The sequence below is a fragment of the Pelophylax lessonae genome (genome assembly GCF_965119305.1).
Source record: "Pelophylax lessonae genome assembly, chromosome: 2".
Taxonomy (NCBI): Eukaryota; Metazoa; Chordata; class Amphibia; order Anura; family Ranidae; genus Pelophylax; species Pelophylax lessonae.
This window is the reverse complement of record NC_138769.1, coordinates 704,755,005-704,769,774: the sequence shown is the minus strand read 5'-3', so window position 1 is coordinate 704,769,774 and position 14,770 is coordinate 704,755,005. Positions and strand designations below refer to the sequence as shown.

Below are 14,770 nucleotides of genomic sequence, written 5' to 3'. Positions count from 1 at the left end.
AACACATTTCACTGCTCACAGGCCACCCTGTATCTCCCCGTTAATTCCCTGCAATCAGTAGAGGTGCCAAGTTCCTGGAGTCTGCTATTGCTGCACTGTAGTCCATCATCCAAATAACAGACATCAAATACATTCAGCTCCAGCGAAGGTTTATTGCAACGATAGCACACATTATTAATTATGTCAGGGGCACGGCTTTCGGTGGGAGTGAGCAGTGTGCCATCATTGCAGTAAACCTTGGCTGGATATAAACATCTTCAGTGTTCCCCCTGATATTTGGGCCATATCCTATGCAGGGGCGCATTCACTCCAAGGCCAGCATGGCTTTTGTCTGGGGCGGCATTTTTTAAGGGGGCAGGGTCTGTACCGGGATAATGCCTGCAGCTACAGGCATCGCCTCAGTATCATTTTTTAGAGCCTGAGGTCGGCTCTCTTGTAATCCCACAGGGAGACCTGAGCAACCGAGCAATTGGCTTTGCTTGCCTGTTCGTAATAGTAAACCAGAAGTGATGACATGACATCACTCCTGGTTTAATTGGCAATCATCGGCACCAGTTTTGAAACGCGTGTCAGGTGGAACGCACGCTGCACGTTCTGGGAGCCTGGTGGAACGCAAGGCGGTAGTTACCGCTCTCCACTCACAGGCACCATTTCCAGCAGACGCAACGTTAAGATTTTATACTTTTTTGTACTGTTACGATTGTACTGTAACGATTGGATGAAGAGAAGATTATTTATTCACATATAAGGTGCAAGGTACAACAGGGTAGGATAAGTAGACGCGTTTCACACGAACTCTTGTTAGTTAACAGGTAGTGAACAAGCATGTAGAGTTTGTGTGAAACGCGTCTACTTATCCTACCCTGTTGTACCTTGCACCTTTTATGTGAAAAAAGAATCTTCTCTTCATCCAATCGTTTGGTGGTGTGCGACCAATTTCTTCTTGTATGCCTGTGAAAGCAGCTGCACTGCTTGATCCATTCTGCCACGTGTATGTAAAGGGTTAAGTCTCCTTGCTCTCTCTCTCCAGCAATAGACTTGTTGAACTATATTCTCTTCAGGACACTCACTAGCATCCACTTGACTGACACCCGTCCGCTGACTCTTCTCGCTGCAGGGGTGGCCCCCCTCAGGTCAGGCCCCTTGACACAGATCTGTAATCACTGTACTGCAGAATCAGATCCCCCAGTGTCTCCTCTCTCAGTCAGCTTCACCAGATCTCTGGGTTCACTTCCTCACAAGCACTCTCCAGGCCCTCAGGTCGACTACCTGAGGCCTCATGGCACCACTACAGAGGAGGAAGCTGCCGCCCCCCCGGGACTCCACTATCCAGCTGAAAGACCCTGAGCACATGTGCTTCTGGCATTTATACAGTATCCCAGCATGCAACAAGGCACTTTCCTCTGCAAAATCACCAGGGCTATATCAAACACCTGTGTGCTAATTTGTCAGGTTTCCTCCCACTGTCCAACATGCCTCCCTATTGGACCAGTGTGAAACACTCTGCAGGCAGAATGAGTTGCACCTGAGCACAATGAGCAGATCCTACTCTCTGGTAGGCAGAGAACAATATAGATTTACCTGCAATCCCTCTGGTAAGCAGACAGGTTTCAAAACTATACTTTCTTTCTAGCACCTACCTAGGAGGGTGCTACATATATATTGCAGCTTTGTGGCATTGAGTTCACCTTTATCTTTATTGTTGTCAACCCATCCTTTTTGTCCCCATAGTCATGGTCCTTCCTCTGTACAGATCATTGTTAACCTTGCGTGTTGTTTTTATGTTTTAGTCATCATTATGTGCATGCATTCTGTCTTCATTGGAGGGGAAGAACAAGCCATCTTTCTAATCAAAGCGCATGAAATGGGACTGACCGATGGAAGATATGTCTTTGTACCCTACGACACTTTACTTTACAGCCTTCCATACAAAAACAACTCGTACCCTATTTTTGACAAGAACAGCAAGCTGCTGGCGGCCTATGATGCTGTGCTGACGATCACCATGGACTACGAGGAAAAGTCGTTTTATGAGGTTTTTGCCGAGTTCAAAGAGAAGGGGGAAATAAAAACCAATCTAGAGCCACAGCAAGTAAGTAACCAAATAACTGTGCTCCTAAAATTGTACTGTGTCCTTCAGTTTTGAAATATGTAAGACTGGGTTCACACTAGTGTGGGTTTAGCCGCATCCAATTCGCATGTCAGGAGACTGTGACTGGCTCTCAATGGAGCCAGTTCACACATCTCTGGGACGGCTGCAGAGTGGTTTGCAGAAGAGTCTTGTGCATCTTCTGGTCCATTTCAGGTCCGAAACCAGACAGAAATTGGGGCCTGATTCGTCCCTGGAATGGCAAACAGGACCTTGCCGGACCCCAGCCTAACAGTATGTAGCACTTTCCCCTTAAGGGCTACTGGATTTCACACTTATGGGTCCCCCTGGGTTACCATGAGCAGCCTTGACATGAATAGTCTCTCTGTTTCCTTCTTGGCTCATTCAATAAACAGTCCAGGGGTATGTAGTTGTTTTTGGGTTTTATTGTTAAATTAGGGATGGGAAAAGGGAATAGTGGGCTACTCCTAATTAACTATGCACAAGATTGAGGATCTCTATCTCTTGGTACAGCCAGGCTGTTGATCTACCTTGCCACTGAGGTGAATTTAGCTTTAAGTCTCTTTCCCAGAGGACTTGATGAACTAAATGTATCTTCAGGACCAGTGGCGGCTGGTGCTTAATTTACTTGGGGCTGTGCCCCCCCCCAGCCAGCCAACCACATAACCCCCCCCATCGCTCGATCGATCACCTGTCAGGCCCCCCGCCAGACCCTGCACTTACCCCATGCAGATAGCGTCTTAACCCCTGCGTCTCCTCCGGAGTTCTAGCAGTCGATTCTCCTCCCGGCCAATAAGGAGTTAGGACTAGCGGCCAATCGGGTCTTAGGACTCCTGGCCAATCGGGGCTCAGGACCCTCTTCCTGACTGGCCGTGAGTAGAAACAGGGAAACATTAGTGAATATTAATTTGCTAATGTCACACAACTGGATGGGCTTTGGGCGCAGTGCTTTGCGCCCCAAGCCCACCCTTTTCTAAGCCAATTAGAGCCTCTGGCTCTAATCATGTGCTTCCAAAAAAAAAAAGACCCATTGGAATCCATGCGTCCAGCACCTTGTATGTATATTAGGGGCCGGGCGCATGGATTAGGGGGGCGGCGCCCCTGAGCCCTGTATGTACGGGCTGCACTGTTGGTATTCTCTTTCTTGGCTGCTGACACCCGTGCAATGATTATCCAACGCCTGAGGTGGCCACCTTCGGGTCAGGCCCCTTGACATGATCCCCTGTACTCACTACACCATTTTTCCAGGGTCTCCAGTGTCTCCCCCTCAGTCAGCTCTCCTGGACCTCTGGGTTCAGCTCCACTCCTCTGGCCCTCATTACGACCTCCTGAGGCCACGTGCCACTGCTTCAGAGGAGGAGGCAGCCACCACCCTCTCTCCAGGACTCTGCTCTCCAGCCAAAGACCCCATAGCACATGTGCTCCTGGCTGTCATACAGGATCCCAGAATGCACCGAGGCAGCCTGCCCCTGCCAATCACCGGGACTGTACAAAAGCCTATGCATGCATTTGTCAGGTTTCCTCCAACTGTCCAACATGCCTCCCTATTGGACCAATGTGAAACACTTTTTAGAGATAATGAATCGCATGCTGAGCACCATGAGCAGACCTCACTAACAGATCCTGCTCTCTAATAAGCAGAGAGCAATAAGGATTTGTCTGCTGCTCCTCTGATAGGCAGACAGAGCCACAAACTATACTCTCTCACTAGCACCTACCTAGGAGGGTGCTACAAGTAGAGTGAAAATGCTTACCTTTCCCAATGCCTGCACCACTGCCTGTCAATTTCCAGGGTTCCCTACAGCTTGCAATGGATCATTGTTGCCATCCTACCAAATTTAAATTTTCTTACACAACACCCAAAATGGTACACCCAAGTTTTTACTGGCATTTCTAAAAGTTACAAAGTTACAGTTTTAGGTCTAAATTGCAGTATTTAAGCTACAAACAAGTACAATATGCAATTAGCAATGGGATTTAGGCTGGGTTCTCGGTAACTGCGACCACGGCTCACAGCCGGGGGTATGGTGTGTCCCTGTTCACGGTTTCTGGTGCAATCAGGTCCAAATTTTGGGCTAAATTTGCACATGAAAGGGACCAGAAGACACACAGGACCCTTCTGCAATTCGGACCGCAGCCACCTGGAGGTGTATGAACCTGCTCCATTGAGAGCCCTTCACACTCTCCTGTCATGTGAATTGGATGCGGAGAAACCCACATTCAATTCGCATCAGTGTGAACCAAGCCTCAAGGTAGATATTAAGGCAAAAAATATATTTCTTATTTTATTTTCAATATAGTAATTAGCTTAGGGACAGGACTGGAATTAGAATGGGCAGGCGTAAACACACAATAAATTGACTCCCACAGTGACGCTGACTGCAGTATGCAGAAGCACAGATGATGATGACACCTCACAGACATGACACATTCCCTCCTAAATAACAGTGGCAGTCTCTCTCCATGCCAGGCGGTCCCTTCAGTCCACTCCAGTCCAAACAGCACTGACGGTCCTGCTCCCAGCTTGCCTTGCTACGGTCCTGCAGACCCGCACATGCGGCTATGTCACTCTGCACCATGACATCACACCGCCAGACCCGCCCTCTGCCAGCACCTCCTGAACACACTGTAGCAGGCACTCAGATGGTCTTGGCTGGCTCAGGACCAGACTGTGCTTCACAGCCATATTTTTTTTGGTTTCAGTGTTTTTATTAAAGGTTTTTAGAAAGGAAAACATACAAGCAATTCAACATGACTAAGTCTGAGTTCTATTGGTAACCCAGTAGGTACATAAGGATATGGCTTAATATAGCTGTTAAAGAATATCGAAGCATTGGTTTTGGGTAATCTCACAACAAACCAGTGAGATTCGGCTGCGTCCCCTGTGTATCTGGAACCCCCCCTTGGGAACTAACTGTGTTCGGGTGGGGACACCGCCAATCATCACTTTTAGGTGTGAGTCTTTTGCTTACGAAATGTTTGCTGTGAGATTATAGCTTCCTTCTTTTAGTTTCAAAGATTTCAGTGAGGCTTAACACAAACATATGATCCATTTGTAACATGTTTTCACTACAGAACAGTGGCGGCCTGTCCATTGTGGGCGCAGGGGTGCCGCCCCCCCTATCCATGCATCCAGCCCCCTAATCTACATGCAGGACGCGGGAGGCATGGACTCCGATAGGGGATTTTTTTTTTTTTGAAGCACGTGATTAGAGCCAGTGGCTTCAAAAAAGGGGTGGGCTCGGGGCGCAGAGTCCACCCAGTTGTGTGACAATAGCGAATAAATATACGCTATTATCACACTGATTCTCCTCCCAGCCAATCAGGAAGTGGATCGTCAGACCCCTTTCCTGATTGTCTGAAAAGAGAAGCAATTTTACTGGCCATTGGCCAGGAAGAGGGAGGAGACGTACGGCCTGGAGGAGACTCACAGCCGCTCAGGGAAGGAGCAGGTAAGGATGCCTGCTGTCCGGCTGGTCTGTCCCGAGAGGGAGGAGGAAGGAGGGGGTGGTAGAATTGATTGCCAGTGGGCCGGCAGGCCGGCTGGTGTTGGTTTTGCGCCCCCCGCCCCCCCAAATTTTCATTCACCAGCCGCCACTGCTACAGAAAAATGCATAACAGTGTAAAATTGCAGCTAGTAAGGTATTTAGGTTTATACAGAGAAGTCGAGTAGCAGGTCATGAAGTCAGTGCCATCTTAAGAGCATTAAAGGGCCCCAGGCAATGAAGTGCACTGGGGCCCTGCCTACACAATCACCCACGAGAATAAAAATGCAAATTATCGATAAAGCAATATTTATTGGTACAGCAGTGCCAGGCTAATGACAGCTTCCAAGTTCGGAGGCTGGGTCTGGGGAACACTCGTCAGACTCGACTGTCCTGTGTGTGCCTGTTCTCGTGGAGGGGCGGACAGGCATTCCTGCATTTGTGGGCTCCTCCTCCACGGCCCAAGTGGCCTGACAGCAGCACAGGGCCGACAGGTGCTTGCCACCTGCCAAGTTCAACAGCGGGATGCACACAGGAATCGGGACTAGTGCTTGGCTGGGGCTGGGTCGCTGGGCAGGTGGGGCCCCCCGGGCAACTGCCCAGTGTGCCCATTCGGTGAGATGGCCCTGCATGAAGTGTTTACTGAAAGAGAGAGAGAAGAGAAGAAAAAAAAAAAAAAGCATAGCCATATTTTTTACTGGTAACGTTCTCCTGTGACTGGCATTTACTGGCAGGAGAAAAATGCCCATTTTCTACTGGCTGCCAGTAAAAATACTAACAGTTGGCAACACTGCCATAGATCCTTCTGCTGACCCCCACATCACTGCGGTATACGGTAATGACATAAATGTTAGCAGGAGGACCCAGTGAGAGCTGTGAGGGAAAGAGATTAATTCTCTAATACGTGTCAGTTTCAAGAAATTAGTTCAGAGCTTGGTAACATGGGAAGCTAAGTATGTCACCCTTCTTAGAAAGGATATGCTCTTTAGCACATTTTAATATCATCAACGGGGTTTCTTGCTAACTAGCACAGCTAATTGATTGCAATCAAGTATATAAGGTACATAGTTATATAGTTAGATCTGGTTGAAAAAAGACACTAGTCCATCCAGTTCAACCAACATATAAAACATACAAATATACTAAATCTACTGAGCTGGACAGAACCAGAGGGAGTCTATTCCACATTTTCACAGCTTTTACTTTGAAGGAGCGTTTTCGTGTTTGAAGATTACATCTCTTTTCCTCCAGATGTAAAGAGTACCCCGTGTCCTCTGTGATGACCTTAAATTGAATAACTCAACACCAAGTTCACTATATGGACCCCTTATGTATTTATACATGTTGATCATATCCTCCCTTGATTTCCTCTTCTCAAGAGAGAATAAATTCAGTTCCTCTAATCTTTCCTCATAGCTGAGCTCCTCCATGCCTCTTATCAGTTTGGTTGCCCTTCTCTGCACTTTCTCCAGTTCCCCGATATCCTTTGCCCAAAACTGAACTTTATATCCCGATGAGATCTTACTAATGATTCGTACAGGGGGAAAATTATAAATCTCTCTCTGCAATACATACCTTTTTTAAAACAAGAAAGGGTTTTACTTGCTTTGGAAACTGCAGCTTGGCATTGCATGCTATTATTTAGCTTATGATCTACCAAAACACCCAGATCCTTCTCCACCATTGATTCCCACAGTTGTACTGCCCTTATACTCATGCAAATGCTTGGTATTGGTGCATACCAAATTAAAATGACTTACCTTGCTAGGATGCAGCTGTTGCTTTAGGGTTTACTGAAAGGGTGATGTGATCTTGGCCAGTAGGTCATACAAGCACAGCACATATTTATCATACACTCATACATATGATATGTTTTCTATAGGACAGGGTGACAATTTTTCGTCTATTGTAGGCCTTTGAACATCATGATTTCTTTTGTCCACACTTAGAAGCTTGTCTAGCCTCCTTGTCTCAGTTCCCTGCTTCTCCCTTCTCCTTTGACAGTAGTTACATAGTCTGGTTGAAAAAAGACACAAGTCCATCTAGTTCACCCAATACATAGGGGGTCCCCGACATATCTCCTTTACACCACCCTCCCGGACCACAGCCTTCCCAACTGTAATGACCTCCAGATGCAAAAAATGAATGGTTCTTCAGCTCTAAAAGGTTTCTCATACTGTTAAAGAGGAAGTAAACCCTCCTCAGGAAGTTGTACCTATAGGTAAGCCTATATTAAGGCTTACCTATAGGTACTGTAAATATCTCCTAAACATGCACCGTTTAGGAGATATTTACCTTTAATGCAGCCAGTGACGTCACTGGCGCATGCGCTCTGAAGGAACGGCAGATCGTGCCGTTCCTTCAGAGCCCCGTGCCGTGACCGTCGGCTCCCGCGCGCGTGCGCGGGAGTGACGTCACCGCGGCTCCGGCCAATCAGATGGCCGGATGCCGCGATCCCGGAAGACGGGCGACTATACATGTCGCCCGTCATACAGGTAAGCGGACGGCACGGCGGGGGCTCGTTCTAAGGTAAGTATTTCATAATGAGCTAGTATGCGATGCATACTAGCTCATTATGGGTTTCTCTTTCAGGATTTAAAGAAGAGGAAAAAAAAAAATCTCGGTGTACAACCTCTTTAATTTATTGATTTATTTTGTGTTTTATCTGTACTTTTAAAAGCTGACAAAAACATTCTACTGCAAATATACATATTTCAGGTTAATTTTTACCTAAGCGCTACACAGACAAATTGGAATGCATTTGATTTGAAATTAGACTGACCATTCAACTTGATCCAACAGGTCTCACCGCTGTTTGGAACCATCTATAATTCTATGTACTTACTAGCCAAAGCCATGAGCAGCGCCTGGAAACAAGGGGCCTGGATGTCGGGAACCAATCTTGTGGAATACACCAAAAACTTGGACTACCCTGGATTCACACATATGTTGTATACAGATGGCAAGGGAAATGGGCTAAGCAGCTTTGTAGTTTTAGATACTGATGGGAAAATGAACCAGCTCTTCCCAACCTACTCAGTGGAAGTTGGCACCAATTTAGTGCGCTTTTTAGGAAAGACTATACGGTTCCCAGGTGGGACGCCGCCGACTGCAGATTCCAGCTGTTGGTTTGACCCAGACACGCTCTGCATTGGAGGTAAATTACTTTTATGTCATTGATTATGCAATAGTGTTACAATTTTGGCTCTGTAAATGTGACCATTGGGTGTTACGACATACCTCAAAATAGTGTTTTTAATTCCCATTTCCATCATGCAACAGACCTATTGCCATGCCAGCAAGGACACATAATTAAGGAATACATTAGGAGATCAAGGACTACTTCATTACCCTGACTGTCAATGCAGCTTGCAAATAGGTTTGGCCGTGTGGATCTAAAAATTCTTTATGTCTTGGAGCAGCATACCTAATTTAAATAAAACCCCCATGTGCATGAAATTTAGAGTTGAACAAACAAAAGTGAAAACTTAAAGAGGAGCTCCAGTCTTCCCCCAAAAAATTAAAAGTCAGCAGCAGAATGCTGCAAGGGAGAGAGGATGGTTATGGGGCTCGGAAGATCTGCAATTTGCAATCTGACAGGAAGTAAGAGCGGGTACCTGTCAAAACTGGAGGATGTAAATATGTGGAACTTCCCCTTTTGGGTGAAGTTCTGCTTTAACCTGATGCCCAGTGCCACTGGGATATCTGGCAGCATGATCGATAACCACTCTGGGTAGTTACCGATTATGTGCTCACCCTGACTAAGCAATTGCAGTATCACATCGTATCTCCTTAAACTCATATCTCCTCAAACTCAAGATACTGTGTTAACAGAAAAAAAAAAAAACATTTAAATGAATAAATTGATTAAAAATAAAACACTAATACATTAAAGCTGAATTCCAGGAATTTATAAAAAGTGAAGGCATGCTAGAAGTTATTACATCTCCAGAATTTGTGCTGCTACCATAAAATAACCCTTAATAATAAACAGGATGAGATGGAGACTCATGTGTTCAGATAAACCCAGTATTCTGGGCATTCAATTGCCCAATCAAGTGAGAAGATAACTTCCATATTCTTCTCTATTTGGATTCCCAGATAGTAGCTAATGTTCCCTAGCTCTTTGATTTCTGTTTTAAATTTTTGTATTGAAGTATTTTCACAAAAGAGTATGTCAAAGTTGAGACAAAGAATGCGGATCTTCCACAATGTAATATACTGTACATTCAGAATGGGTGATAGTCCAAAAGATTTGTTAACATAAAACAGCAGAGAAAAGGCGTTCCCCCAAAATGAGAAACTGCACAGTCAATATAAAATGCACTGTCTGTGTGGGGTAACCCCGAGACATGTTTAAGACAATAAGTGATGCATTACCACGGCACATGCCAGGCCTACTGTAACCTAGAGGACAGAGCTATTACATATTGCTCTTCCAAGCTTAAGGTCAGCCCGTGGACCACAATGGCTTGGAAATACGTCTAGTATAAGCTGTATATAATCATAAAAGGGGACCTAAACCCAGTGGCGGCTCGTCCATTAGGGGCGCAGGGGCGCCGCCCCCCTAATCCATGCGCTCCACCCCTAATCTACATGCAGGGCGCCGGACGCATGGATTTCAATGTTTTTTTTTTAAGAAGCACATGATTAGAGCCAGAGGCTCTATTTGGCTTTAAAAAGGGCGGGCTCGGGGCGCAAATCACTGTGCCCTGAGCCCACCCAGTTGTGTGACAATAGCAAATGACTATTCGCTATTGTCACACAGATTCTCCTCATGGCCAATCAGGAAGCAGGCTCTAAATCCCAATTAGCTGGGAGTCCTAAGACCTTATTGGCCGTGAGTCTCTACTCCTGATTGTGCAAAAAAGTAAATCAGCGCAATTAAATATAAAGTGGTGTAGTGTTAAGACCCAATAATTTGGGACACATAAAGAAAATACAGCAGCTATATAAAACCTCCTTCACTAACGGGAGAAATTAACTATAAACAGATATGTATACAGCGCTATATAAAATCAAATAAAGTGACAATGTGCATCATATAAATCAATAAACTCGCATAAAGAGCAATATATATTCCTCTTAAGTGCAATAAATAATGTCCATAAGGTTTATTCAAAGTAAAGTGCATAAGAGTCCACTAAAATATAAATATAACCATGGATTAAAATTAAATAAAGTGCTTGATAGATGTTTCCTATAAAAGTGCAAGTGACACCACCACCGTTTAGCCACCAGATGGCCTCTCACCGCACTGAAGCATTAAACCAGCATTGAATCCTCAATATGACCAGTATAAGGAATGCCACTTCCTGAATCGATCTCTCACCATCCTATGGACATGATATGTGAATAAAGATAATGAGGCATCTAAGTGTACACTGCTATTATCCTTTAATTGATTCAAATTCAAAGTAGAATTGCACTCACATGAATCGGCACAATGGGCTTGTGCGGACCTTACACGCCAAAAACAGTAGCTGTTGGGAGCCGTGCTGGTGGGTCGCTGCTCGTCCGTCCAGGTCTCCTCCCCCTATACGCGTGGCGTCTTATCCTTTCGCGACACGACTTCCTCAGTAGGGCTCCTGATTGGCTGGGCGGGGAAGTGATCGCAGTAACTCGGGAGGAGACGCATGTAGAAAAGCCGCCACCTACATAGGGTAAGTGGCGGGGGGCCTGACAGGTGATCGATCTAACGATAGGGGGGTGGGTTATGTGGTTTGTCTGGCTGGGGGGGCTGCAGGCCGCCCCCCCCCCCAAGAAAATTGAGCACCAGCCGTGACTGCCTAAACCTCCAAGGAGAGGAAGCCACACCCCTCGTCACACAGTAACAGGCCTTCACCCTGAGTTAGCAGTAGCTTCTCAAAATTCCAAAAATGTTGGCACAAAACCAACACTACTCATGACCAAAAATAAAACACCATACCCACAGTGAAGCATGGTGGTGGCAGCATTATGTTTAGGGCTATTTTTCTTCAGCTGGATCTGGAGTTTTAGTCAAGATGAACAGTTTCAAATATAATTCAATTTTGACATAAAACCTTCAGACCTCTGCTAAAAAACTGAAGATGAAGAGTAATTTCACCTTTAAGCAAGCCACAAATCACTGCTCCAAAGCAACAAAAGAAAGGCTTCACAAGAAGATGATCAAAGTTTTGGAATGGCCCAGCCATGTGGGGTGAGTTGAAGAGGGCTGTGCACAGAAGATGTCCTCACAATCTGACATATTTGGAGCACTTTTGCAAGGAAGAATGGACAAAATAAAAGGTAGGATGTGCCATGCTAAAAGACTCCTACCCCAAAAGACTGAATGCTGTCATAAAATAAAAAGGTGCTTCAACAATGTATTAGTTAGGGGTGTGCATATTTGTGCAACCACGATATTGTACATTTTTTCTTCTTCCCTTTAAAGGCTTGTTTGTTTTTAATTGAATTGGTGCCATCAGCAGAGGTCCAAAGACCATTGACACATATCCTAATACTGGTAGTCCAAAGCAGGAGAGCTAAGAAGGTTCAGGTGACTTCTCACTGAGCCAGTGATTTACCGCCATTCTTTATGTGTTTTTTGGGTGGAGAAGTAGTCATAGATGCTTTCTCTAGGACAGTGTTTCCTCCGGCACCCAGCATCTCCAGGAACATATACAAGGAGAGGGAGGTCCTGCTTCTTTCAACCCCTAGGCCCAGAAGGCCTGCATAGGGAGATAACAAACAGCAACACCCAGTGTCGTAAAAAAATGTATCACTTCTCTAGCAAAGGTTACCATGCACATGACAATAAATTATACCTAAAGGACATATACACTTTTTTGAAATAGTGCTAGTCCACCATTCCCAGCCCTCAGCATGATACTACACTGATTACTTCCTCCAGGCTGTAACCTTTTCCTGCACTGATTGTGGATGTCCAATGATCCCACGTAGAGTTAAATGGGGCTGTACTGCAGACTGTAGACCCTCGTTTTACAGCCATATTCCAGTCTATGTGAGCTCAAAACACTGGTTCAACTTTGAAGAAGGTTATGACCCAAAAGAATAGGAGAGGTGGCCACACCTGTGTAGTGCAGAACCAGAACTGGTCTCGCTCTTTGATGCCAGCTCATTCCCTGATAGGCACACAGTGGCCAGGTACCTGGTATTTCCCAATCACTTAAGTTAGAGAACAGGCTGTGCGTGTCTTTGTGCTTTTTTTATTTTTGTTATAGAACTTGGAAAGATTGATACTCCAATAACTTCAAAACTGGCAGTAGAGGATGCTAACTTTGAACTTTTAATACAGGGTGAATGCACCCCCCTTTTTAAGTAAAGTAAATCTCCTAAAATAGGCCAAGGAAAGTCTCTATGTCCAGAAGGCTGGCACTCACTGTGTCCTGAATACTGTGTAGCCACCTGCAGTATCAGCCAGTTTCTGTACTCCATCTGCCGATGTCATGGATCCTTAGGAAAATTTCTACAAATGCTTCTGGAGAAAAGACCAGAGGTCCCCCAGCCAAGCACTAGCTGGGACCCCATAAAAGATTCTTGCAGCTGCAGATGAATTTCCACGGATGCCACAGCCCTCAGGCTGGGTCTTACTATCCCAGAAATAAGAAACCTCTGCTCTGGGTTCCACCCTATTTATACCCCCTTTAGCCCCCTGCTGGTCACTAACAACCCTGGCCAGAAATTGGCAGGAAAAGCATCAATATACAGGCTGGGATCTGTGTTCTTCCACGCACCTTCTGTCCTAGCTCCATGGGATACAGGGGGAAGTAGCCAAACTCACCCCAGTAGAGCCCAGAGCAGACCTAACTAAGCAATTGTTGGTCTCTCTGACTACAGGGAGGCCAAAAACTAAATCTACACCTGTTATGCAGAAGTCATTAAGTAGTTGCGTAGGGGTTTTTATGCTAGTTTAGATTAGGAAGGCTATGAAAGGTGAAGTGATGTGATATTTAAAAAAGTCATATTTTCTAATATATATTTACACAACAAATACAGTTCACACAGTGTGCTCACTACTTTCTTAATAAAACTGATGGGGGCAGCAAAAAAAAGGTCAGCAAAAAAAAAGGTCAGAAAGGAGCGGTAAACTGCATGGGCAAAGGAAAGGGTCACTTTAAAGCCGAAATACGCTTAATTGTGGACTTCACTGCCCTTGCTATAATGTGCACATTTTCCACAGCATGTTTGCACAATATGTTACACTTTCCTTACAAAGTGCCCCCATTTCCAGCGATGTGAGGCTTATGCTCCTCCTTATTGCTCTGTAATTGCTGCCATCCTCTCCCAGTGTCCTTGTCTTCTTCTGGCTCCAGAGTCTTCCGCATTGACCAGCAACAGATGACGTAACCCCTGCGCATGTACATAGGAGTTGCTTAATTACAGATGCTGGGATTGTACCCTGAGCTGCGCATGTGTGGCCGTCAGTGTACAATTAGGAAAAAGTTGATAGCAGAGAAGGAAAGGGCTTCTATGGAGGAAGGCACATACAGAGTCTCTTCTGCCATAAAATGTATCTGCTAGCATTTAAATAAAAAAAAACTAACTTAAGTTTATCTATAAAGATTAAAGTGATTGTAAATGATCACCTTGTAAAACAACCCATTCTGTTTAAAATTCAAATGAAAGGCAAATATTTTTATATAGATATTAAAAAATAAAGAGGAAGAGGGTGTATTCCACAATCCGCCTCAACCCCTACAAGTCCTAAACAAGGGCATGGAGTAGGTAAGGCAGCGATGGAAAAACACTAATGGAACTTACTGGGACTTTTAATGGTACCGTGGTCAAATTTAACAAATCAATTATATAGCCATTTTAATAAAAAATTTGTTTATTTATTTCACAAAATAGTTCATTAAAATATTATTGGAACTATACAACACAGATCACAGAAAAAATTGCAGTCTAAAGCATTGCTAACTATTCACCAAGTGATGGTTAATACATGCTAAATGGATTTCACGGTTGGCTGGGCAGTATATCCATACTTTCTGATCCTGATAGGTATACAGTATATCTGTATCTGCAAACCACAAGCCCATCCATACTTTACATGTTTCGCGGCAATATGCCGCTTCTTCAGAAGTTTTAGCAGTTCAACCTATTTCCCTAGGGCTGGATAAATTCTTAAAATTTTGCCTATAGGGAAAAAAATCCCATGGGGAAATTACAGTACAATTTTTCTGTCCTG

At 44.9% G+C, this 14,770-nt stretch overlaps 1 protein-coding gene across 1 annotated transcript in view; it reads left to right on the top strand.

Annotated features, from left to right (window-relative positions):
• Positions 1–14,770, top strand: part of LOC309546460 (retinal guanylyl cyclase 2-like) — a 206,004-nt gene that overhangs the window by 75,501 nt on the left and 115,733 nt on the right. Inside the window, exons 3-4 of the mRNA XM_082246169.1 lie at positions 1,791–2,092; positions 8,398–8,752. Of these exons, the coding sequence (XP_082102295.1) occupies positions 1,791–2,092; positions 8,398–8,752 (657 nt within the window). The remainder of the gene's footprint in view (positions 1–1,790; positions 2,093–8,397; positions 8,753–14,770) is intronic.